This window comes from Equus quagga, chromosome 13 (assembly GCF_021613505.1).
Source record: "Equus quagga isolate Etosha38 chromosome 13, UCLA_HA_Equagga_1.0, whole genome shotgun sequence".
Taxonomy (NCBI): Eukaryota; Metazoa; Chordata; class Mammalia; order Perissodactyla; family Equidae; genus Equus; species Equus quagga.
In genome coordinates, this window is record NC_060279.1 from 3,705,271 (window position 1) to 3,732,084 (window position 26,814).

General features: G+C 39.3%; 1 protein-coding gene across 1 annotated transcript; it reads left to right on the forward strand.

Annotated features, from left to right (window-relative positions):
* Positions 1 to 688: 688 nt before the first annotated feature.
* On the forward strand, positions 689 to 26,316 carry MAEL (maelstrom spermatogenic transposon silencer). Its single transcript, XM_046683974.1, has 12 exons — positions 689 to 820; positions 1,054 to 1,146; positions 2,178 to 2,277; positions 3,214 to 3,369; positions 4,785 to 4,826; positions 10,060 to 10,184; positions 10,960 to 11,014; positions 11,128 to 11,269; positions 21,269 to 21,331; positions 22,112 to 22,244; positions 25,334 to 25,409; positions 25,984 to 26,316. Exons 1-12 carry the CDS (start codon positions 689 to 691, stop codon positions 26,169 to 26,171), a joined length of 1,305 nt encoding a protein of 434 aa, XP_046539930.1. The 3' UTR covers positions 26,172 to 26,316.
* Positions 26,317 to 26,814: the final 498 nt, after the last annotated feature.

A 26,814-nucleotide genomic window follows, 5' to 3' on the forward strand; every position in this document is an offset into this window, starting at 1 on the left:
AACAAAAAATGAGCCAGACCTTTATAAGGAAATTTATAAAACTTATTCAAGGACTTTATTTTAAATCTCAGCCTCTGTGTTTCCTTCCTAATACTTATTAAAAACCGCATTAAAAGAAATCATATTCTTTGCAACAATGTTATTTAAGAATGCGGAAAAACAAAACCAAACCGCCTGGGTTGATTCATTTATTTTGGTCCTCTTCTCCCCAGTGGAGTGCAACCTTGAGGGCAGAGATCTTGTTTGTTGTGTTCCTCACTCTGTCCCCACCCAATATCTTGCACAGCCTAGCACACAGTAGGCCCTTTACAGTCGTAAAACACGGTAAAACCGGAAGCCCTCGCCGGTCCTCCTCTTCTCCATCTACTTTGACGCATGTTGCGCAACAATGTGGCTAAATTGCTCCAAGCCTCGCACGTGACAACACCTCAGCCAACCACTCATCCCAGCCAATCAAATGCTTCGCACCTGGGCCCGCGCTCGCTGCACCCCGCCCCCACTGCGCGCCAGCGGCGTCTTCCGGTGGTCTCGCAGTTGTCTGTGTCAGCGGCTGCGCGCTGCGCCCTGATTGGCCGAGAGCTGCGGGCCGGCGCGCAGGCGCGGCCTCAGTTACTAAGGGCGGGAGCCCGGCGAGGGCGCCGGCGGCTGTGCGGTCTCCGGGCGGCGTCGAGGTGTGCGCACGCTCGCCATGCCGAACCGCAAGGCCAGCCGGAATGCCTACTATTTCTTTGTGCAGGAGAAGATCCCCGAGCTCCGGGGCCGAGGCCTGCCCGTGGCTCGCGTGGCTGATGCCATCCCCTACTGCTCCGCTGACTGGGCGGTAAGCTGGAGGGGGTGAGCGAGGGCCGGGCAGTTGGGCAGGTGCGAGGGCGAGGCGGCGGCGGACGAGGCCACGAGGAGGCCGGTGACCCCTTGGGCCTGCCGGAGGGAGAGGGGGGCCCCTGTGCCGGCCCGGGGCGGACTGCCGCCCGGCAATGTCCGGCGTCGCCTGAGGGCCAGGGCGCTGGATCCTCACTGCCGCTTCTCCCCGTGGCTCCCGCTCCGACTCCCCAGCTCCTGAGGGAGGAAGAAAAGGAGAAATACGCAGAAATGGCTCGAGAGTGGAGGGCTGCCCAGGGAAAGGACGCCAGGCCTTCGGAGAAGCAGGTAGAGGTGGCCAGCGAGGAGCCGCCTGCCGGGCACGCGGGCGGAGGGAGGGGAGGTTGAGGGCAGACTGCTGGGTGACGGGACTCAGTGCAGGGGAGTTGCCCGTTCTCGGCCCGCCGTCGGAAGCCCTGTGAGGAGCCCCGCGGGCTCCGTGAGGGGCGAGCTGGTGTCGCTCGGGGCGGAGAGGCCGGCGTCCCTGTTGGGAAGCCCGCGGCCAGTAAACGTGCGCGGCGGGGGGGTGTTGGTGGTCGGGGCGTGTACTCGATGGCCCCTGAGGGCCCTTTCCGACTCCGTTATGATTAAAGAACCTTTTTTCGGATATTTAACGGTAGTTTGGACCGTCTTGTCTTTTTCAATGACCCCTGACACCACGCTAGCTGCGTTGTTTAAAATATTGAAATGAAGACTTGCAGATGTTGGTCAATTTTTGTGCGCTTTACACGTAAGAGTTGGATAGAGTTTATTTGGGTAAGTTTCTGTGTAAGTGGAATGTTAAAGTACTGAAGTTTGTTTTCTTGCTGACTTGTGTGAAGAAAAGGCGGGGTGGTTGTGGGGTCTCCCCTTCCCTGGGCGTTCCTTCCTTCTCCCGTCGCATCTCAAACGGTGACGCGGGATGGAGATTCAGGGGAGCTTCGCTTGCTTTAGATTTGGGAGATTTTTATTTTGTGGATTTATGTTTGAGTAGAAGCTCTAATCAGTTGAATTTGTACTTATATTTGCGAGCGTTTTTTTTAACTTCAGTTTATTGTAAGACGTTTCTCCTGAGAGTGAAGCCGTATTGTGTATATGCTTCATTGAGTCAGCGGTGGTTGAACTGGTTATTTACCGCTCACCTTTTGATTCGGAATATTTATAGGTTTTGCTGCCGTCTGCCTTCTGGTGTTGGTGCCTTGACAGATGTGTGTATTTACTCGTTGCGTTCGTTGGCTGAGTAACCTGCGGGCGGTTTTGCAGTTCTGCCGAGTTTAGTGCATGGTGTACAGCGCCCAGCAAGCGTCTGATAGGCGGTCCCTCATTCCCTTCCTCTTTAGAAACCTGTTTGCACCCCGCTGAGGAGGTCAGGCATGCTCGTGCCAAAGCAGAGTGTCTCACCCCCGGATATGGCCAGCTTGTCTCTGAAAAGTGATCAAGGTAGGGTAATCCGAAAATGTTTTGCTTAGGTAAATTTGGATGCTCAAAATACTACGATATATTGCCGAGTAAATATATGTTCTGTTTATTTTAATCCTGCATTTCAAAGTAATTGACTACAAGTGTTCCAACACGATGATGCTAAAGTTGTGAAAGATCAGGTAATTTACGTTTGTTGAAATAGCACTGGAGAGTTATTTTACAAAAATCTGGTCTCGATTTCTACCACTTCATATGTTATTAAATATACTTTTTTGATTTAAGTGTTGATAGCTAGACACTTGAAGACACTTGTTATAATGCTAAAGATGAGTTGTTAAGCTAGCCTAGAGAGGAACATAGCTAATACGAGTCCTTGCTGTTCCTTCTGGCTGTTTCCATTAATTGTGTTCTGACTTTGTTGAAGATTAATCAGCTTTTAACAGTCTTAAATGTGGCAAGTCCTCTGAATAGACCCTTTTCACCACCTCACATTTCTTTCTTCCTGTAGAGAAATTATAGGTGGTCTGGTGTATATTAGTAAAAAGTAAAGAAAGAGTGAACTAAATTGCCGATAGTTTATATCAGTTTTTTTCTACACTGATTCTACCTGGTTTATTTCCCAAACCCTTGTATTTGTTGAATATGGGTCACAGCTTTTCTCCGGGTGTTCCTGAGATTCAGGGTTTATGTATAGCTAAATTGTGCAGAGCTGGTTGCAAGTTTGAATCATTTGGTGGCTTCATGCAAAGAGTGGTTACTACTGTACTTCAATCCCTGATAACTGTAATTATAAAAATTTTCATTCGTTTATCTGCTACGCTTAATTAGTTTTCTCTTTTCCAACTCATGTAGGAATATAGGAATACAAAGAAAATGGTTCTAAAACTTTTGTTTTGTTGAAGAAGTAAATTTGGGACTCATCTGTTTGTTTTGTCTTTTTTTTTTTTTTTTTAGCTCTCCTTGGAGGCATTTTTTATTTTTTGAACATATTTAGCCATGGTGAGCTACCTCCTCATTGTGAACAGCGCTTTCTCCCTTGTGAAATAGGCTGTGTTAAATATTCTCTCCAAGAAGGTATTATAGCAGATTTCCACAGTTTTATAAATCCTGGTAAGTGTCCACATAGAGTAGATGCTGAATCTTAAAAATATGTTTTTTATGTTGACTTTATTTGATAATATCTGTTTTCTTAAAAGCTGGTGCACAGCTGAGTTCTTATAACAAGACTTCATAATAATTAGTTGAAAAACTGTTAAGAATTAGGGATGACAGAAAGTTTTTGGCTTTTAGCCGAAAGCATTAGCATTGGGTGAATAGACTGCCTGAAAAATGTGTAGGCTGTTCTTTGCTTACCTGCAGCCTTACATCTTGGAATTTTCTAAAAGCTGTTTATATCTTTGCTCTTTTCTTTCTCTGCCCCACCCGTCACCTCAGCAGGTGTTAACCTGCTGTTGCTTTGTAACCTTGAGCGAAGTACAGTTGTCCCTTGGTATCCAAAGGGGATTGATTCTAGGACCCTTCCCCTCCCATGCGAAAATTGGAGGATGTGTCAAGTCCCTTATATAAAATGGCGTAGTGCAGTGAGTACAGTTGGCCCCCTGTATCCGTGGAATTTCGATATGTGGTTGAATCTGTGGATGTGAAACCTGTGGATACAGAGGGCCAACTGTACTTCATCTTTCTGAACCTATTAGCTCATCTGTAAATGGGGATAATACCTATTGCAGGGCTGTTCTAAGGAATACATGAGAAGGTCTGGAAATAACAATACTTAATAGGCTCTTGGATGTTCTCAGTATCTCTTCTGCCAGCTATTCCACCCAATCAGAACCAGTTGGTTATGAAGATGTAGGATTTGATTCAGTTCCCAAGAGGATAGATAGTAGTTAAGGAACAGTATAACTTTAAAGGTAAGTAGGAGAAATATATATAGGGAGAAGAGTAAAGGAGAAGAGATTGGGGAAAGAAGAACTTCATCTTCAGTCTTGTGACTTGCTTTAAAATTCATTAGAACAGACCAGCACTTTTCCTTATTTTTAGATGACAGAAAAACGAATCATCCTGCTAACACTTGGGAGGGTTGCTACTTAGGACAAGTTATTTAACTGATTTTTTCGTGTGGATCTAAATAAAACATTAAAAGGATAGAATTTGGAGTTGTTTTCCCCTGAAGAATACATACTCGTCTTTGTGTATCAAGGGCCTCATGAATCCCTGAGGCCCGTTCATGGAGCCCTAGGATTCCTTTAGCACAAGTTTGCCTTACCTAGTGTTTCTTTGTCTGTAAGAAATAATTTTTTAAAGGAGCTTAGACAGCATACCAAAATTCTTTGATCCTCGTACCTTTGGTTTAAAAAAAAAAAAAAACAACACTATGAAGGTTCAATCTTCTGTATTTTCACATAGCTATGCCAGTTACCTACCTATGTCATGACTTGGTCATCCTATGAAATAATACTGTAGCACAACCAGATAGCTTCCAGATTTCTGCTTCTCTAAACAAAGTAATTTATTTTGTATTATAGGTGAAATTCCACGAGGATTTCGGTTTCATTGTCAGACTGCAAGTAAGTATTGAGGAATGGGGTAGACTATAGCTATTGACTATGTGTGTACCTGGTTCAGACTTACTCTTTAAACACACACATAAAACATAAGTTGGGGAAAGAATCACCTTAAGTTATTGTTGGACAGTGTCCTTGGAAGTGGTAGATGGTGTATGTGATCCTTAAAAACTTTAAAGTTATGTAGACTTGTAGCATAATATCTCTTTTCCTTTATGGGGAGTGTGATTTTATTTTCTGCATATATCCTTTGGCCTCAAGATCAGCTGCTTTTTTTGGCCAGTTACTTAGTTAACTCTTTGAGAGGTATCAGATTATCTAGATTTAGGGCCATTTACAGGGATGTCCATTCAAAATTAAGAAAAAAAGTTGATGCTTCAAAAATAATAGAATGATAGTGACAAACAGCTCTGAATTAATGTTTTTTTAAGATTGGCCCTGAGCTAACATCTGTTGCCTATCTTCCTCTTTTTTTTTTCTCTTCGCCCCAAAGCCCCCCAGTACATACTTGTATATTCTAGTCGTAGGTGCTTCTGGTTGAGCTATGTGGGATGCCGCCTCAGCGTGGCCTGATGAGTGGTGCTAGGTCTGTGCCCAGGATCTGAACCGACGAAACCCTGGGCCACAGAAGTGGAGCATGCGAACTTAACCACTCAGGCACAGGGCTGGCCCCTGAATTAATTTTTTAGATGAGGGAAACAGGTTTTTATTTATGTATTTAGCAACTGAAGGACATGACTGTGCATATCCTACTATATACTAGATGCTTATTTGTGAGAGTGCCAGTGGCTTACTGTTTCTTTATTCTGATAATTTAAAAAAATTTTTCTAAAGGCTTGTTGTTATAAGCTTTTCAAATTAACCAAATTAACAGAAAGCGTGGTTCTTAAACCTGTTAAAGACTCTAGGAATGTTTTCTTAACTTATAATTAAAACTGAGCACAATGTTTTTCATTCAGGAAGCAGGATCTTTGGAACTCACCAATTTAAGCATGTCTTAAAATGGCCAGTTTAATAACCCTGGGAAATGTGCCAATTAAATAAGATAAATGACTGTGTTAGAGTGACCACTGTGCCGACATAGTAACTAAAAGAGCCTGTGCGGCTATGATCTAGCCGATGTTTAGGAAAGACCGTGTTTCGTACAGTAACACACTGAATCAGATTTACACGTGGCCGTGAAGAGTTTGGGAAGTAGCTAAGGATCGTGCATGTAGATCTTTCAAATGCTCCTGTGCTGTCTGGCCTTTTATGAAGTATGTGTAAGTGAAATCAAGTGAATGCTTCGTGGACATGGGTTAGCACCTTACAATCAAGGAATTTCAAAACCGGAAATGATTTTGGCCTGGAGCCCATTGATTTCTCCCACCCCCACCAGGTGTTCCCCTGAAGAGGAGCTTCAGGTTCTGTTGTGTGTGGAGGGGTAGAAGGTCTTGCCCTTCTCATTCTCCCCCACTTGAGCCTGAGAGCTCTGTTTCCGTCTGTTTTACTGGTTAATGATTTTCTTGAGAGAAGTTCTACTTTAAAAACTGCCTGAGCCACCGTTGTGAAGCTCTATCAGCTTTTTAAATGAAGCTTCATACACAAAAAAAGAATGTAACATTCACTTAAGATATAAAGAATATTAACGAACAGCAGTGCACCTGCCAGTCAGCGGAAGAGAGAGCACATTGCCGTTATCGTTGAAGGCCCCTGTGTCTCTCCTGGTGCATCCCCGTCCCTCTTTATGAGAGGACCACTGTTCTCAATTTTGTGTTAATTGTTTCCTTTCTTTTATGAATGGTTTTACTATGAATACATGCATACTTACTTAAGTGATGTATTTAATTTTGCTTGTTTGAACTTTGACATAATTAACATACTGTGTGTCTATTTCTGTACTTGTACTTGTTTTTTGACTCTACAATGTCTTTTCCCCATTTTTTTATTGGATTGTCTTTTATTGATTTGTGGAAATTTATTGTATCTGTTTATTGACTTTTAACAGTGTGCAGGTATCTATTTTTAGTTTGTGCCTTGTATTTTTTTACTCTCATAGTATCTTTAAATGAACAGAACTTTTTTTAATTTAGTAAGTATATCTTTTCCCTCATGATTTTTTATGTCTTATTTAAGAATTCTCTACCATGAAGATAGTCTTTATTTTCTTCTAAAAATTATAAAGTTCTGTTTTTCATATCCAAGTTCTTTGGAATTGGCTTGTATATAGTGTGAAGTAGAGACTCAGTTTCTTTTTTCCGTTTTTTTCTATGTGGATAATCAGTTGTTTCGTTACCATTTATTGAATAATCAGCTTGTTCCCCGGTATGTAGCGCCACCTGTATCATACCACATTTCTGTTTGTGCGTGGGTCTTTTTGATATTTTTATTCTGTTCTATTGGTCTCCTTTGTTTTTCACGTCCATATCATTTTGTTAAACACAATATTTTGATAATATTTACTTAATTAGACAAGTCCCTTGACTTTGTTCTTTGGGAATATCATGGTCATTCTTGACCTTTTGCTCTCCTGTACGCAATTTAGAATCAGTTTATCATGCTTCACAAAAAGCCATGTTGAGTTTTAGGTTGGGAATCACCTTTAAATCTTTACATCATTTTGGAGAAAACTCACAGCTTTGTGATATTGATTATGTGAACATGGGGCTACGCTTATTTTTTAAATATGTAATGTCTTGCAATAGAGTCTTAAAACTTTCTCTATAATGGTCTTAATATCTTGTTAAATTAAAGCTTATTTTTGTTGCTATTATGAGTGATATCTCTTGAAATTGTATTTTCTGATTGTTTACTTATGTTTTTTGGTTTTATTCCACCATTGCTAAACTCTAACTCTGAATTTTGAGTAATTTCTTTATACAGTCATATCTGTGACGTGACTTTCTTTCTAATCTATGTATCTTTTATTTTAAAATTTAAAAATGTGTTTCATCTTAGTGGGCTGGCTAGGATCTCTAGTTTCTAATGTTTCACCACCGAGTATGCTGATTGCTGTAGTTTTCTTTCTCTTTTTCCCTTATTTTTGGTATGCAAATGAAGTTCCCTTCTATTCCCAGTTTGGCTAGAGATACTAATTGCACATTTTAATGCATACTCTCTCTGTATCTCAGATGATTTGTGTCTTTTGTTCGTGTGGTGATTTACTAATGTTAAACCAGCCGTACGTTCCAGGAGCAGACTCAACGTGGTTACTGTATAGCTCTTAAATAAATTGCTGAATTTGGTTTGCTAATATTTTGTTTTGGATTTGTGCATTCATGTTAAAGACTGAGGTTAACCTTAGCTAATTTTGTTATCAAGGTAATTTTGCCATCCTAAAACAGGTAGAGGTAAGTTCTCAGTTTTTGAGTTTACATTTGGTTCTTTTTTATATTCTGCTGAAATTGTCAGTATTTTTTATTTTCCTAAACATAGTAAGTCTCTATTTTAAAGTCTTATGTCTGATAACCCTATTAGAGGGATCTTCTTTTTGGGTCTATTTTTAGTTATCTTGGTGTTCAATCAGGTTATCAGATCTCTTCATGTGTCTGGTTAGTTTTAGTTGAGTGCTGAGTAGTGCATGTGAAAACTTGTTCCTCTCCAAGGAAGACTTATCATTGCCTCTGGCAGAAAGGGAGTCACAAGCCCTCTTGGATTGCCTTAAGCCAATTTCAGGGATTGAGATAAAGTAAAACTGGGCTTCAGACTTTATGAGAATCAGTCTATTTCTGGTTACCCTTTACTGAAAAAAGGGGGAACGTGGACAGATTCACCAAAGGATCATCGGTAAAATTTACGGTTAATTTCACAGCATAGACAATGGAAGCCAGAAGACAATTGAATATTTTTTTAATTACAGATGTTTTATGTACACAAGTAATACTGGAGTAATATTTTTAATTCTTACTAGCTCTAGGTCTGTTGAAAACTGCTTTAGTTTCTTAGCCTCTAAATCTCTTCCACAGTTGGTAAATGTTCAAACTACCAGCAAACCACGTGCCAGATTCAGCTCTCTGGAATTTCTTCCTTTCTGAGATTTTGGGCCCAGAATTCCTCACTGTGTTTTTACTTCTGCCTTGCTGTTAAGCAAGTGATCATTTCTTCAGCTTTTCCCTCGTCTGTCGTTATCAGAAGTTGAACTCTTCCTGTATCCTTTTCTCTTTCTTTCTTTTTTTTGGTGAAGAAGATTGGCCCCGAGCAAACATCCGTGCCAATCTTCCTGTATTTTGTATGTGGGATGTTGCCCACAGCATGGTTTAATGAGCGGTGTGTAGGTGCCCACCGGGCATCCGAACCTGTGAACCCCAGGCCACCAAAGTGGAGTGTGTGAACTTAACCACTACACCACCAGGCCAGCCATCCTTTATCTTTTTTTATAGTTTCCAGTTTTATGCTGAAATTTGTAATTTGATCTCCTCAGATATAAGCGTGATGATTTAAGGTCTGTGTCCAATAACTTCAGTATCTGGAATACCTTTGGATCTCTTTCTGTCAACTTTGTTTTGGTTCTCGTTGTCGTTTGTGTACCTGGTTATTCATATAGTGTTTAAAAGATGATTTTAGAGTAATTTGAGGCTTACAGTGAGGTTCCTTCTCCCAGAGAGGATTTATGTCTGCTTTTTCTAAACACCTGGGACCCCAGCAAACCAGGCCTCAAGAGCTGTCAAAAGTACATTCCTCAGCCATTCGCCTTCCTCTTCTGGAATCCAGGGGAAAACTGCCCCCAAAGCTGGTCTCCCCTCTCTGGATTTCTCTGTTCTCTTGCGTCTTGATCTAATAATTCCTACTGCTGTGTGTGCTCTCAATATCTCAAGCATTTTAAATTTTTGTGGGAGGGTCGATCTGAGTTACGTTTTTACTGGAAGTGAAAATCTTCATTATACAACCTTTTAAAAAGCAGTCCTTGCTATTAAGTTCTCCAGCCTCATTGAAAGGCAACATGGGAGGAGTGAAAACGCTGTAGGCTCAGTTGCTTTACAAACCTGGATTGAGTCCTGACTCCACTGTTGGCCAACTATTAAACTTACTGCTAACTTCTGGGAGTCTCAGTTATGTCTTCTCTGATGTGTGTATATCATCTACCACACAAGATTAGGGCGTAAAATGTGTAAAGTACGTGACTGTGACCAGGCTTGGTACAAGTGCCTAAATATGAATTAGCCACTGCCGTCCTCCATGTACCCCTCCTTCCACACCTAATCCATAGTGTTTGTCTTGGTCAGATTTTCAACTTCTGCCTCCTTTTTATTTCCTTCAGGTGATTCTAGTCACAAGATTCCTATTTCAAATTTTGAACCTGGGCGTGACCAAGCAGTTGTGTTACAAAACCTTTATAGATTTATTCATCCAAGCCCAGGGAGCTGGCCACCTATCTACTGCAAGGTAATTTCAGTGTAAGAACTTCTTTTAAGACCTCCATTTAGATGCCAGAAGATCCATGAAGGGGACCCAGAGACAGACCTTTTGCCTGTGTACTAGCTGTGTGTGTTAAAACATGTTCATTCTGAATTGTTGTGACTGTAATTAGGTATAATGCCTTTTCTTTTAAATTTCTCTGGTATTGGAAGGATTTTGAAGACTGAAAAAGCTGAATGTATTTCTACGTTGGTAGATCTCGTGGTTTTGAGTTCCACCTTTTGAAATATCTTCAATAGCTTTTTATCGAAGAATGGTTGTTCTAGTCTGTACACCTATGCTTCTAAGCAAGATTCCCTTTTATTCAAAACCACCTTTGAAGCAATCCCTTGACCCTCTTTTTGAAATCTTCAGAGAGACTATATTTGTTCTCTATTTTGTCTGTATTCTTCTAGTCTAGGAGTCAAAGACTTCGGTTTTAACCTTCCTATTTGTTAGGGTAACCGTGAGCAGATCACCTGATCTTTGGAAGCTTGGTTTCTTCATCTCCTACCCTAAGTCTCACTTGCTTTTCACAAAGTGTGTTAACATTGCTATATAAATGTCATTGGTTATTAAAATAGCAGTAGTCTTTTCCGATGTGTTGCTCTTTTTTATAGTTTTTCTTTAGTTGTCATAACTCTTCAGTTTCTCCCTTCCCATCAGCCCCATCCTTCCTATCCCCGACAAGCTTGCAAGGACAGCATTAATTAAAAGTAACAAAATAGAAAATAAATTGATTTTTTTTTTTACCTTCTCCCAGTCTGATGATAGAGCCAAAGTCAACTGGTGTTTGAAGCATATGGCGAAGGCATCAGGTAAGTAAAACTGGGTCAGGTGCTTTCTAATATCCATTTGTTTCTGTTTGGGTGTATATGCTATATGTCCCTAATTCACTAATTGCATATGTTTTTGTGTTTACTAATGGAAGAAATCAGGCAAGATCTAGAACTTCTCACTGTAGAGGATCTTGTGGTGGGGATCTACCAGCAAAAATTTCTCAAGGAGCCCTCTAAGACCTGGGTTCGGAGCCTCTTAGATGTGGCCATGTGGGATTATTCTAGCAACACAAGGTATGTGTAGTGATTTTGACTTCTGAACTGAGAAAATATGTTAGGATTAGTTTTTACCTTTTTATGCAGTTTTTTCCTGTGAGAGCTTGGAATCATACTTCCTTGAATATAAGATTCCATTGATCATAAGACAAAATAGTCTACTACTAAAAACAAAAACAAAACCTACTAAATAAACTGACAGTGCTTTATCACTTAGAATTTCTGTACTGATGAAAGAAGATTTTATATTTATTTAGACATGTTTTATTAAATAGAATTTTTGTACTTAACATACAAGGAATATATAAGTGAAATGGGCAAAAGTGTTTTTTTAATTTGAAATAATTTTAGGTTTACGGAAAAGTTTCAAGAATAGTACAAAGAAGTCCTAAATGCCATTCTCTCAGATTCCCTAACAGTTGATGTTTTGATACATTTTCTGTAAAACTTTCTCTCTAAATATAAAGTTTCTTTTTCTGAGCCACTTGAGAGTAAGTTGCTATTCTCAAGCCTTTTCACCCCTAAATATCAGTGTGTTTTTCCTAAGAACAAGAACATTTGCATTACCAAAATACAGTTATCAAAGTCAGGATATTGCCATTGATACAATCCTATTATATAATCTAAAGGCCATATTCATATTTTGCTAGTTGTTCCAGTAATGTGTCTTATAGCAAAAAAAAAATCATTAGGGTCCAACCGAGGGTCACATGTTACATTTAGTGATTATGTCTCTTTAGGCTCCTTTATTCTAGAACAGTTCCTCAGTCTTACTTTGACTATTGTGGTGTTGACAGTTTTGAAGAGTACAGGCCAGTTATATAGAATGTCTCTGAGTTTGAGTTTACCTGTATTTCCTCATGATTAGATTGAGGGTATGTGTTTTGGGCAGGAATACCACAAAAGTGATGTGTCTTCTCAGTGTGTCGTATATGGAGACGCATGAGGTCAGTTTGTCCCATTACTGTTGATGATAACTTTGATCACTTGCTTGAGACAGTGCCAGATTTCTCTATTGAAAAGTTTCTGTTTTTCACCTTATAATTAGTACTTTGTGGGGAGATACTTTGAGATTTGGTAGATATTCTATTCCTCAAACTTTAATCTGCTAGTTTTAGTATCCATTGATGATATTTGCCTGAATGAGTTATTACTATATTTGTGAAGTGGTGATTTTCTAACCTGATTGTTCCTTCTACATTTATTAGTTGGCATTCTATTAATTCCAAGGAAGAGCTTTTAACTCTTTTTTTCATTTATGTATATGAGTATGGACTCATGGATTCCTATTTTATTTAGTAGGTTATAATCTGTTACTACAATCAACTTATTTTTATGCTCAGATCTTTCCTTTATGGCCAGTGGGAGTCCTTTCAGAGCAGCGGTGTCTTTGTCCTTTTGTTATTGCCTCATCCTTCTTTCAGTGCTGCTTTGCTTTCTGGCACTATATGTTCCAGGTTCTTCTTATACTTTTTGTGTTCCAGCCTTCAATTAGCCATTTCTCCAAGGAGCCCTGGTTCCTTTAAATAAGGAGAGCATTTAGGAGACAATCTGGGTGCTAGGTATGCTCATTCCTCTAGGCATCATTGACCCGACTTCTTAATGGAGAGAGCTGGGATATAATGTATGTGTATATACACACACCTTCGTTACTCATGTTTCTGTAGCTCTGGGTGTGTGTCTCTCTCTCTCCCGCTCTGACTTGATCTCACCATGAGTTCATACTGAACCTACAATTCCAATGCAGCACCATAGATTTCTCTAGTTTTCAGCTTTTCTGTTTTTGTATATTTCTTCTCTGAGTGAAAAACCTGGTACTCAATATTTTTACTTGTTCAATCCTGGAATACGTTGAATGTAGTTTTAGAATTGTTAAGTGATACTTCTTTAAAAAGAAAAAAAAATGTATTAGCAGTTCCCAATTTGTTTTCAGTTCTTTTTCAGTCTGAGGGTATATAATCAAAACACTTTGTTCAAATGTTATTTGGGTTGGTTCTTTTTATTTCCCCCTTCAGTCTGGTTAAATTACTCATTTGAAATATAAAGTCTGTTTGCTTGTTCATATTCCATTTTTGTTTTGTCCCATCCTTGATTTTATTAGCCTTTGAATGTGTAATACGTTAACATGGTTTGAAGAAAAGAGTATATTCAGAAGTATCACTCACTTCAATCCAGCTCCATAAAAGGTCATTGGATTGCATTAAATTTATAAATTGGGAAGAACTGAAATCTTTATGATGTGTTTCCATTGTTCACATCTATTGCTGTATCTTTCAAGTCTTTTTTAAAGTTTCTCTCACACAGGTTGTGTGTATCCCAACCTGGTGAATTTTTGTGGGGTGGTTCCTTGATAACTTTCTCTATTTCTTGTATGGAAATTGATTTGATTAGGCTTTCTAACTCTAATGGTGTCATTTTTGGTAATCCATACTTCCCTAGGAAGTTATACATTTTATCTAGGTTTTCAAATGTATTTGTTTAAAAGTCTGCAAAGTTAAGTAGTCTTATAAGTTTTACTATTTCTTCCATTTCAGTGATTATCTCATTATTTCTTATATATTTGTGCTTTTCCCTTTTTTCTCCTAAATCAAACCAGCTGGTGGGTTGTCTATTTTGTTAAATTTTTTCCAAGCAGCAGGATTTTAATTTATTACAGCTGCTGTTTTTCTAGTCTCTTCCTCATTAATTTTTGCTTTAATCATCTTTTTTTGGTACCTTGTGGTTCTTTTTATAGTTTTTTGGGTTTGGAATTTAATTCATTTATTTTGTTTTTTTATTGATAAGTGTTTAGGAGAGTGAATTTTCTTGTAAATATTGTTTTCATTGCATCATATGGATTGGCATACAGTAATTTGTCATTTTTTAAAAAATCCTCTAGTTTCAACTCTCTTTTTCCCAGAAGTTAATATAAGGCTCTTAAATGTCCAGGTGGAAAGGCCTTTCTCGTTTTTGTTTTTGTTATAAATTCTAGTGCCTTTGCATTGTGATCAGGGTGTTTATAATATTTCTGTTTTATGGAAGTTACTGGTGTTTTCAATTTTTTGCTAATTTCAAATATCAATTTTTGTGAATGGCCTGTGGATATATGAGTATGTTGTTTTCAGTGTGTAGCGTTTGATATCTATCTGTAAGATCTGTCTTGTTATTTAAATTGTCTTATCTCTTTATTTATATCTGGTCTACTTGATCTGTCTTGTATTGAGAGTGGTGTAAAGTCCTCTGTTACTACCATGTTTCTGTCTGTCTCATTGCATCTCCTGTAGTTTCAAGCTGGTTGCTGTGTTATTTGGTGCCTTTACAGAAAAAGTTTGCTGAATCTTGATGTAGTAGATTGATCAGGGACTCCTGGGAACAGTAGTCCCTGTGTTCTTGCATGTTTAAAACTTTCTCTATTGGTTTACCCTTTATTTCCTGGAGTTTCTGGAAAATACAGCTCCATTGTTGTATTGCTTTGTGTTGCTTTTGAGAAATCTGATCAATTAATTTTCTTGGCTTTTTAAGTTATTTGATCATTTTGCCTGGAGACTTTAATATTTTTTCATCTTTAAAGTCTAATAGTTGTACTAGGGTATTTCTCTGAGTTCATCCTTGGAGGTCGATTTTCCCAGGTGCTCGGCCAGCCCTTTGACTTTGCAGAATCAGGTCTTATTTCTGGAGGTTTTTCTTGGGTTGTAGTTTAATATCAGTTCTGTTCCATTGTTTAGTTTTACCTCTTAAGGGAGTCCAGTATACGTATGTTTGGTCTTCTTTGTCTCTCTTTCATTTTGATTACTTCCTCTGACCCTTTTGTTTCTTTCTTTAATCCTTTATTCTCACGATGGTTTTCTGTTTTCTGGTTTCCCTGTTAACTTTCCCTTTGGATCTGTTCTTCCTTGGACAGTTTGTAATTGAATTCTTTTCTAATAGGATTTTTATTTCTTAGTTTTGTCAGCTCTTATTTCTGTTGTTAATTTTGAAGTTTCTTATCAGGTCATGTTTTCGCTTCCTCAGATTCTTGTTTGAGGATATTTAATTCAATGTGGAATGTTATGTTACAGTTTTCTCCTTCATGGTTTCGGGGTGGGGGGCAGATGGGGGAGGAATTATTTGCTAAAGTGTTTTGGTTCTTATTTTCTCTTTTCTTCCTGCAGCTGCTTTCCATAGATGCAGGTGCTTTGGGTTCCTTTGTTTCTTGGACAGGGCAAGTGCTCCCTCTTCTGTCGGTGTAGCAAGGTTTGAATGCTTTCAGGGTGGAAAGGCTGTGGTTGTGGGTCTTCCTTTTTTTTGATTTTCTTTTGTTCTGCAGAATCCTAAATTTTCCCCTTTGCTTTTTTCCCCCTCCACACAATTTCTAAAGGACTCTTCTCCTTCCTCTTACCCTCTGCTGCTCCGAAGCATTGCCTCCAGACTGCCTCCTGGCGTCTCCAGGCACTTGAGTCCCTTTCCTGTCATCAGCACTCTGCTCAGCCAGGGCCATTTGCTTTGTGGGAATGATTGTAATTTAATCTTAGGCACTCTGTTTCCCTTCTCTCTCTTCCCCACAGTGTTTTCTGGACTCTACTCTCCATATAAGGCCGTATAGAGGCTTGGGGTGTGAACTTGAGAAATGACTCATTGGAAATTAAGGGTTGTTGTTTTTTTCCTATTTGTAGGTTGAGTTTTGTGGTGTTCTTAGCTATGCTGCAGGTAGAGATTTTGTATGTTTTATTTTGTTTGTTCTTGTTAATCTGTAAAGTTTATGGGTGAAGTGTTAGGATATTTGGATATGTGTACTGTTACCTCAACTACTGGCTGAAGTATTTTTTAAACTTCACATTCAGAGGTGTTCGGTGTCTGTATTTTTATACCTTACTGTCTTCTGTGCCTTCTAGAGTGTTGTTGATGCAGTGTTTCTTGAAAGTGAACTGCACTCTCGTCTCTGGGATTTTCTTCCAAGCAACTGATAGACACTCTTTTGCGAGTTTTTATGCTAGTTCTTTCTTGACCTTATCAGATGATGTCAGTGGAAAGTTCAGAGAGACACAAATATTTTCTCAAATGATCTTTAAATGGTTTATTGACTAAAATGTTGAAGGGTTGTAATTGTTTGGTTATCAAGAATGATCAAATTTATACATGTTTAGGCAATGGCCACTATTTCTAGACTGACCAATAATAGCAATTGTAGAATACGTTCAATTGTAAGATGCATTCCAGCTTCAGTTAAGGTGTGAAAAAAGCTTGTTTTAGGACTGAAGAGCTGCAGTGTTGAGCTCAGCAGAGTGAGTGCAGGCTGCAGCAAGCCTGGAGGAGTGTTTCTGAAAGACGGTCTTTAAGCCTGTGCTGTGAGGTTTTGTTAAAGATGAAACTGTTCATAGGACTTAAGCACTTGAATAATAAACTGCTTTGGACAGGATGGAGCTTCCTCTTACTGACCTTCAGGATGTAGTAAGCTTTCCATGTGTAGTATTTAGAAGGGAGTCTGAGATGGAGTGGGCAATAGAAACTATTGTTAGAATCTGTTAGTTAATACAAGCGTATAGGACTCATTTCAAACACTACTCTTAAGCTTCTATTTGAAAGACCTCAAAGTTTCTAATAAATTTTTGATAAAGTTGTCTTGAGAAGAAATAAGCAGATATTAAATTGGTGAAATTGAGTACAGTTAGACAAGGTGAATTAGAATCTTAAGTAAGCAGACTATTAATGACTATCATGTTATTTTGAAGGCTAGATATTTGTAATTTTTATAGGTCTCCCATTCTCCTCATTGCTTCTTGTCATAATTATCTTTGAATTTATTCACTATGACCTGCTGACTGAAACAAGAGTGCTTTTATTTAACCAACAAGTATTTATTGAGCATCTCCTCTGTCCCAGGCACCATACTGAAGGTACAATAGTGAACAAGATTAATATGGTCCTTGTCTTCATGAAGGTGGCATTTAAGTGGGAAAGAGAAACAGACAAATAATAAAGAAAACTGTCATTTTAGCTTGTGATCAGTGCTAAGAAGGGAATCAGCAGGGTACTCTAATAGAGAAGAGTGTATAGAAAGGTAGGCTGCTTTCAGGAATGGTCAAGAAGACTTTGAGAATGTAACATCCAAGCTGAGGTCTGAAGCAGGGGAAAGATGCAACCCTGCAAAAATTGGAAGGAAGAGCATCCTGGTAGAGAGATACTGAGGCCTGGAGGTAAAAGGCAGGTGTTTGCTGGAAATTGTTAGGCAGTCAGTGTGACTGCAGAGTGGTGAGCAAAGAGGATGCACAAATGATGTTGAAGAAATAGGCAGGGACCATAAACACAGGGAAGGGTGTTTGATCAAGTAGGGAACCAACAGAATTAAATTCTGTTTCTGAGAGATCTGAGTTTTTTTATGGATGTATTGGAAGAGGGCAAGAAAGGAAGTAGAGAGTCTATAATTACTAGGTAATTTCTCTGGTTCAAGCGAGAAATGGCTTGGACTAGGATACTGACAGTAGAAAGAGGAATAGCTAGATTTCAGACTGGTAAAAATCAGTGGACCTCGCTGATGAACCAGATACAGGGAGAGAGAAAACAAGAACAAAAACAAAGACAGTGCTGAGATTTCTGGTGTATACCTCAGGGTAGAGGGGAAAGAGAGAGAAGAGCAAGTTTAGAATGTTTTGAGGCTCTGGTGAGGCAAGATCTAGAAGTAACAAGCAAGCAGCAGGTCATCCTGGCCTAGAACTCAATGGAGAGGTGGGGGTCATGCCAGCATTCATTTCATTTTGTGCCAGGCACTGTTCTGGGCGCTGAAAATACAATGAAGAGAGAGAAGTCCTCTGCCTTAATGGAACTTACAGCATACAGATGAGGTCATCTAGGTAGAGGATGAAAAAAGAACCCAGCACAGAACCCTAGTGAGCTCTGACATTTTAAAACTGGGCAGAGGCTGACTTTTTTGAGGTCTTAGTACCTCTCAGCCTACAGTTTCTATCATATTACACAAATCATCATAGCCATCATCAGTGTTGGCCAGGGTTGAGGAGATGAGGAGAAAAACTAAGGTCATAGATGTGATGGGGTACTTGGTAGTTGGGGGTGTTAGTTTGCTTTTGTTCCCTGGATCATCTCATTCTTTTGGGTTGTGAATTGTGGTCTTCCTGTCTTGATCTTTTTCGTGTTGCAAGCTTTCTTTGAATGTCTGATTGTCCTTGGTTATGCTCCTATTTAGAAATGAGGCTGCAGAGCTGAGTAAGTGCTCTTTATTGCTCAGTGGGGTTATTAACTGATTATGCTTTGCTATAGGGAAGGCAGACAAGGGAGCTAGATGTTAAGCTGAAGACAGAATTCTGAATGTTAGAATGTGGCAGGCTTTCGTTAGCGTACCAGCATCCATTATTGCTGCCTAGTTCTTCAAGAACAGTTTCCTTCTTTGCACCAGGTCAGGGAAGTTGACTTTTCTTTGTACAGAAGTTCAGCCTCACGTCTTACCTCTGCTTTCTGGCAGGGACATGTCCGTGAGTTGAGTGCTGAGAGATAGTCCCCCACTTCTGTGCAGTCTGTTCTGTGCGTACTGAAGGCTGTGACTTCCTTTGTCCAGCTGCATCAGTTACCGCTTTTTCATTTACTTTCTGTATCCCCCAAATTTGTTAAACTCTCTTCTGTGGAGGCCTCTTCCTGTTTTCTCCTTTATTGTGGATATCTACTATTTTTATTCTCTGTCATTTTTATATAGTCTTGAGAAGAGGGGAAAGTAAATTTATGCATCTTGAATCAGAAGCCCCAGCAATGGTAATGTTAAAATAGGCATTTTTCTATTTTTACATCACTTCAGAATAGTCTTTCCTTAGTCCAATTTATTGAGTTTTTTATATTTAACAAATATTTGAGTAGCACTTGTTCATCTGGCGTGAGACTAGGTCCTGTGGGAAATATGGGAAAGACTGACATGATCATCCTTGCTCTCTGAGTCTCCTAACAGGAGCAATAAAGCATGTAGAGACACTCGAGTTATATATGACAATTTATGATAGCTCTTTTTTAAAAGAGTTTCAAAAGATTATGATCAGTGTAAGGGTTTAAAATATTTGAAAAACTTTACGGAATAAATTTTTTATTTAATTCTTCTGGAAAGATGGATAGAATTTCTAGAAGCAGAGATTTGGGTTGAAGGGAGGACTTTTCCGAGAGAAGAAAATGACCTGGACTTTGACTCAGAGGAATCAAAGCGCAGAGACTGTCTAAGAAAAACCAGTGAGTCAGTCTGACTGGAGCACAGAACTTGTGCAGCTGCCGGATGACGGTAGTTCCCACGGCAGATAAAGGCAGGGTTCTCCTTGAAAAGAAGAGAGTCTTAGCCCTGAACAGGGGGAGAAGGAACCGTTGAGACCTTTCGATATAAAGAGGGGCAAGTAGGCCTTTCTGCTGCACGTTTGAGTGAGGGAGATAGTGTTGGGACTTGGGGGTTAAGTTGCAAACTTAGAAGACATACTTACTTGTGGCCTAATGTTATGACTTGAGTGGAATTTTATAAAAGAAACACGTTTGAGGTGCGTTAAAGTTGGAGCTAGATTTGAGGCTGCAAAGTGAATATTAATAGCTTAAAGTCTACAGAGCAGTTCTAATTTTTGACAGATTTTTAGAATGACTCTTCCTTTACTATAAAATACACTCATTTTTTTTAGGGGAATTGGTGGGATGATTTGGAGGAAGATGAAGTATAAGTAAAGACAGATCAAATCAATGTCATTTTTAACAATATAACTGTCGAGTTAGAGGCATTTTCCCCCGGGAGCAGATTTTTGTAGGGTTTTGTTGTGCTTTTTAATCCTGGAATATATTGTTAGTTTTTCCATTGCCATCAGTTCAAATATGATCTACAGTGGTAAATGTGGATATGTGGTAGGTACCCTTGGGGTTTAAGTTCTGGACAAGGAGCAAAACTTAGAAACTAAAAATTACTAAATTCCATGTGGGTATGTAAGAACTTAGGTTTAGTTTTAACCTAAGGCTTCATTTTAGAGTTTTTTGTTCTTGTTTGTTTTTGTGAGGAAGATTGGCCCTGACTAACATCCATGCCCATCTTCCTCTGTTTTGTATGTGGGACATGGCCACAGCATGGCTTGATGAGTGGTGCATAGGTGTTCACCTGGGATCCGAACCTGCGAACCCTGGGCTGCTGAAGTGGAGCACACAAACTTAACCACTATGCCACTGGGCGCCCCCCTTATTTTAGAGTTTTATGAATCATTTATTGGATTACTTTTTGGAAAAGAAGTGGGAAGTTCTTAATCTTATTTTTAGTTTTCCATTCAGTTAAATAACTTATGTTCAGTGCAGAGAAACTGACTTTTTACACTTACCGTTTAGCGTATTTGTAATTTCTAAATGGAAATTCTTGCAGAGTTCAGGCAAGCTTTGTAGTTCACAGGTAGTGCTATTCAGAGTCCTCACAGACTGTGCTCTCGGTGGAAAGATGTTCACAGGGTTATAGTGGCTCTCATCGTGGGAGTGAATTTGTTGGTCTCCACTCAAACATCCCTTTCTCAAGGTGCCTCTCCTGGCTGCCTTATCCAAAATGTCACCCCTCTCCAACATTTCATAGGATCTTTTTTTCTTTGTCCTTTTTCTTCCTTAGAACTTACCTAACTTCCTGTGTATTATGCCTACATATCTTTTTTTGATCTGTCTTTCCTACTAGAAAGTAAATTTTGTGTGGACAAGAGTTTCCCTCTGTTTCATTCAATAATGTGTCCCTAGTGCCTAGAACGATGCCTGGTAAATATATGCGCTCAGTAAATGCTTGTGGAATGAGTGCATGTTAACCATAGTCACTAATGTGCCTCAGAACACTCATTATATTTCATGGTAAAATTTACCAGTTATGGTTATGTATGGTTGGCGTAGCATCATGAATTTGCATCAGAGGAGGTAACATAAAAAATCTGTTTTTTGTGTGTTAAATTAGAAACTTTAATCTCTGTCAGTTTTTCTTAAATGATTTCAACTAAGTTAGAAGTCTGGCATATAAATACCCTTAAGCAGTGCTACTTCAGTTAGATCAAGATATTCAAATCCTTCTTTTTTGTACAGGTGCAAGTGGCATGAAGAAAATGATATTCTCTTCTGTGCGTTAGCTGTTTGCAAGAAAATTGCGTAAGTTGGGGAACGGAGTTTCTTTATGATGCTGCCCTCTGCACTGAATTCTTTGCCATTTTGCTTGCTGTTGCTTTGTAGTTGGAGTGAATCACTGTTCACCTCTATTTCCACAATTCTCTTTTAAAACAGGGATTTTGTTTGTTTGTGTTTTACTTCATGTTAGTTTTATTATTCTGCCCATGTCACTACTTGTCTGCTGTAGTTATCACCTGAGCAATTTGGGCGAACCCTCAGAAGCACTTCTGAAAATTTTCCTTCTAGGACTCTTGTAGGACAGCGGAATTTCCTGCTCCCATTAAGGACAGCACTTCCTTGTGAAGGTGCTCAGAGAATGTAGCCCCTCTTCTTGTCCTTTTGTAGTGAAAGCCCCTGGAACCTCTGACCTCTGGGTGCTCAGCCGTCCCCTTACACAGCGGCTGGTAGTTGGCTCTGAGGTTAGAGAAGTGTTTTTAAAGTTGTAGCCTTATTTCAGGTGCTCCCCTCTCCCTGCCTTAAACGTCTGAGAATTCTGGTGATCTTTACCCTTGTCCCCATTCCCTTATAATGAACCTGGAAGTTTATCCGGTAAGTGTATTGCTTACTAGTAACGACCATTTTTATGATATGTATTGCTGCCTATTCCCATTTCTTCTCTGAATCTCTAAATTTCCTTTTTTCCCCAATTGAGAACAGTACCTTTCACATGCTTTTTATGTTAGAAATCTTTAAAACATGAATGCTTTTAGGATGAATTAGATGAGATTCTTATAATGAGTTTTTTCTTATTTCCTTTTAAAGGTACTGCATCAGTAATTCTCTGGCCACTCTCTTTGGAATCCAGCTCACAGTGGCCCATGTACCACTCCAAGATTATGAGGCCAGGAATAGTGTGACACCCAAAATGGTTGTATTGGATGCAGGGCGTTACCAGGTCAGGAGCTGACTTGGGAGCTACTGATATCTTCTTATATCCTGCTCAGTGTGGTCCTGGCCAACAGCAGCTAAAGATCAGGCTTGTGTTTGGTTCTCTCTCTCCTTAAAGATTTTTTTTAATCCTTCCTGGAATGTGAACAGTTCTTAATCCAGTTGGATCTTGCATAAACTCCTTTTCCTTCCTGGTATATTGTCCCACTATATTTAACAAGGTTTTAAGAAAATTAAAATTGGCAGTTAGTCTTTATACAGAACACATCCAAACATTCCAAAAATTAAATATCTGAATGTAGATAATATAAATATTTAAAACATCTACTTCAAAAAATGTATAGGACCTGATTCAGGATTTGATTAAGAGCTATCTAATTTCCCTGCCACCTTCCTGCCCTCCTTGTTATTACTAGTAGGTCTCTCACTACTAAGAGCATAGCACTTAAGAGGATGGGCTCCAGGGTTAGAATTCCTGAATTTCATGTCAGGGTCTGCTACACACAGACTTGTGACTTTATGCATATTACTTGATCTTTCTGTGCTGATTCCTTATCTGTGAAACAAAACAATAATAAGGGCTAGTAGTTGTAGCATTAAATGCAGCAACATATGAAAGTGCTAAGAAACCTGCCTTTGAAAACAGTAGATAATAAATAAATGTTACTATTTAAAAATAGCTAATAAAACAGTGAAAAGGGAACCCCCAAAATGGAATGAACTATTGATGCAAACAACAATTAGAATAAATCTCAAAGACATTAATTATACTGAGCAAAAGAAGCTATACTATATGATTCCATTTACATGACATTCTTGAAAAGGCAAAACGATAATGATGAAAAACAGACCAGTAGTTCTGGGGGTTAGGGGTTGGGAGAGGGCGTGACTGTGAAGGGGTAGCGTGAGGGAGGTTTTTGAGGCGACAGAATGGCTCTGTATTCTGATTGTGGTGGTGGTTTCATGAATCTATTCTTGTGTTTAAAACTTGTAGAAGTGTACACCCAAAAGAAGTCCATTTTACTGTATGATAATGTAAAAACATAGAAAAGGAAGTACCCTGGAGCTCTCCATATTCCCTGGGCAAGGGAATTCCTCTCTCCTTTCTATTAACCTATAGTCCAGTGTTCTTAACTAAGGCCTGTTTTGTGTGGTCCAGAGAGCATTTGGAAAATATTGGGAGACATTTTTGGTTGTCACAATAGGGGAGCGGGCACTGCTAACATTTAGTAGGTAGAGGCCGGGGATCCTGCTGAACATCCTACAATGTACAGGACAGCCTCCCACAGGAAAGTGTCCAGCCTGAAATGTCAGTAAGGCCCGGATTGAGAAAGCCTGCCTTAGCGGCATTATCGCCGTCTAGCTGAGACCAGCAGAATGAATCTTATTCCCCTTTTCTTTGTTTACATCAGTCACTAATGCAAGCTCAGGATACCTGGATCCTCGCTCCTCTCCCAGACTGGTCTTGTTTGGTTGATCCTGTTTCCCAGTCCTCCCCAACTCCTGAAAGACTTTCCTGTGGGTCTTTTCAACCTCACTTGTCAGCAAGATCTCTAATATCTTTAACATCTTCTTGAGGTCTGTTTACCTTCTTGGTTCTAACTAACACTTGGCTGTCCTCTAAGGACACTGCTTCTCTGTTAGCCCTTTCAAATGGTGATATCTTTTTTTTTCATTTTTCATGGGCCTAGATTTGAGGTGGTTGTCCTTGCTTTAAACTTCTTCCTGCCTTCTCCCTAAAACCCCTAGGCTTTGAATCTCCTGCCATTCAGGCTGTAGTACTTCATAACCCCTTTTTGGAGTAAGTAGGCCCTGAGTGGATCATCCTTGTTCCTAGAGCAACTCTGAGCCAGATCAGACAATATTCCTATCAGAATTCTTGATTTCAGTTTCAGCATAGGTAATTCTTCCAACTGCCTGACTTCTCAGTTCCTCAACTTCCCCTTCTCCAGTGATCCTGTCTCCCACCATACATCAAGTACCCACTCCCATGGTCATTTCCTAGGCACCAGTGGCACCTCCTCCATAATCTCAATTTCAAGCATCTTGCTCTCTGACCACCAGTATCCTACCTCAGTGCCAACAATTCTTTGATCCCTACTGGAACCTGCAATTCATGTATGCCTCCACTGTTTTGCACTCCTTTACAAGACCACTGCATTGCACAACTCCAGGGGTACCATTCACACATGTGCAGTGCTGCAGCCTGTCTCCTCCTCTACTCCCTTACCCCCAGCCTTCACTTCCTTCCTTCTAAGCTTAGACTCCTTGGTCTGTCATTTCCTCTCACTCACAGTATCAACTCCATTTACCGACCTTCTTTCATCGTGCTTGGTTGACAAATACTAACCCTCATTAAATCTAACTCTTCTACTCTATTCCTATATTTGTGAAGCTAAGTGAGACTGAAAAGAAACTACCATACTGACTGGTCTTATTAAAAACTGATCAACACCAACTTCAGGTGAGCCCTTAGAGTTGCCCGGCATTGTCCATTTCTCTAGTTTCATTATTCTCCCACTCTCCTAGACAGTTATTTCTATCTTGGTTCACTTTAAACTTCCATCACCTCTTTCCTCACCCTTGTTCTAGCTGATGCCTGGCTTCCTGCTTCTATGAGAAAACAGAAACAATCAGAAGAGACTTTCTACATATTCCTACCACCACATCTCGTTGCATCTACCATGTACTCTGCTTCTACTCCGGTTTTAATGAATCAGTTGGCTGTGTTCCTATATAAGACCAGTCCTTCTATTTATGTATTAGATCCCATTCTCTTACCCACTCAAGAACATGGCTCCAGTAATTCCTCCTCTTTGCCTCATCAACAGGGTTTCTGTCTATTCTTAACCATTCTTATCAGCAAACATGCTATAATCTCATCTTTAAAAATAAAAACCCTCTCTTGACTCTATAGTTTCCCTCCAAAGACTATCCTCTGCTCCTCTTTACAGTAGTACTCTTCAGAAGTTGATCAGACGTTGGAAAAGTGTATGTTAGTTTGTATTTTTTAAAGAGTAATTTGAAATTGAAGTAGATGATCCAGTAGTAAGAAGGAAACATTTTTTATGGTATTTTTCTTTCTGTTACTTACAGAAGCTAAGGGTTGAGAGTCCAGGATTCTCTCGTTTCGACTCTTCTAATCAGAAACAAAGATCAAATACACCCACTGGTAAGTATCTTATATTTTATAAGAGTGCACCCAGAGTTTAGGGCCTTAAAGCTTATTAAGATCCCAGAGTATGGTACTTAAACAGATGCTCTACATTAGCTTGAAGATATAAGGATCTTGTTGAATTAGGATTTTGATTTGGCGTTATTAGCACCTTAAACAGTTTGGATATGTACATTTTTGTGTCACTTTGACAAATTTGACTTACTCAGGGCATTTAAAGTAAAATTGTTATTCTTTTAGTAGCTATAGTTCTATAGTTATGATGTGATGATGTCTTTAGGAAGATAGGAAGCTTGAAAAGCTATCGACATGAAATTGCATTTGGTTCCTAAAGACGTTCAGTTAAGGTTTCCAGGGCTGAATTACAAAAAGAAATACTGTTGTTCAGCCTTTTTTTGCCTTTATTCTTAAAATGTTTGCCTTTTCCTCTAAGAATCTCTCTCTGATTAATGATCCATTTAGTTATGGCTTAGTGAGAGGCCTACAGTGAGATAGGAGTCAACTGAGGGATCTCTTTATTATAAGACTATAAAATTGCTGCGTTGCTTTTCTTGTATTTTCAATATCCTAGGTGACTACCCATCTGGGATGAAAATTTCTGGCCAAAACAGCAGTGTTCGCGGAAGAGGGATTACCCGCTTCCTAGAGAGCCTCTCCAGCTCCTCCAGCAGTATCCACCAATTCTCCAGCTGCGAGACCTCACTCTCACCTTACGTGTCCCAAAAAAGTGGATGCAAATCTTTCTCTTCTTTATCTTAATGGTGATACTTTTTTCCATTTCTGGAAAAATAACAGGCCCAACTTCCCTTCTGACTACAGTCCTATTAAACAGATCACATCAATGATAAATGTCACTACTGTAAAACTGCTTAATTTGCAAGGAAATTCTGTTTCATAGATTAAAAATAATTGTGGTTGGAGAATATTGGCATTTTTGCTTTCTTTTCTCGAGGGTTGGTTCTACTTCCTGACTATATGATGGGAATACCGTTAAAGTTTTGAGTCCTATAAGAACAAAACTGGCATTTTCAGAGTGCTTATGAGAATGTTGTATTTTGACAATCTTTTCCTCCACAATAAAGGTATTGAATATCTGTTATGAAAGTTTTGTAAATAGTGTTTATTTCTTTCCATTAGAAATGTGGGACCTTACCCTTAGATCTGCAGGCTGTTTTCTTTGCAAATATCTAAGAAAATTAGCCTTTTACAAAAATTAAGTTTTGCTACTTAAAAGTCTTTGAAATATGCTGACTTTGGCAGAAGGAGTCATTTGAAGGATGAGAAGCCAAAATGAGATTGTATAATTTTCTCCAAATCACATGGCTAGCAAGCGACCACATTCCGGGTCCATTTGATCACAAACTCTATGCATATACCAAGCAGATGTCATATTGAGTCAAGA

Coding starts and splice junctions, on each gene's coding strand:
- MAEL (XM_046683974.1), top strand. CDS start 689: ATGCCGAACCGCAAGGCCAGCCGGAATGCCTACTATTTCTTTGTGCAG. Junction 4,827..10,059: donor GTTTCATTGTCAGACTGCAA/GTAAGTATTGAG, acceptor TATTTCCTTCAG/GTGATTCTAGTCACAAGATT. Junction 11,015..11,127: donor GCATATGGCGAAGGCATCAG/GTAAGTAAAACT, acceptor TACTAATGGAAG/AAATCAGGCAAGATCTAGAA.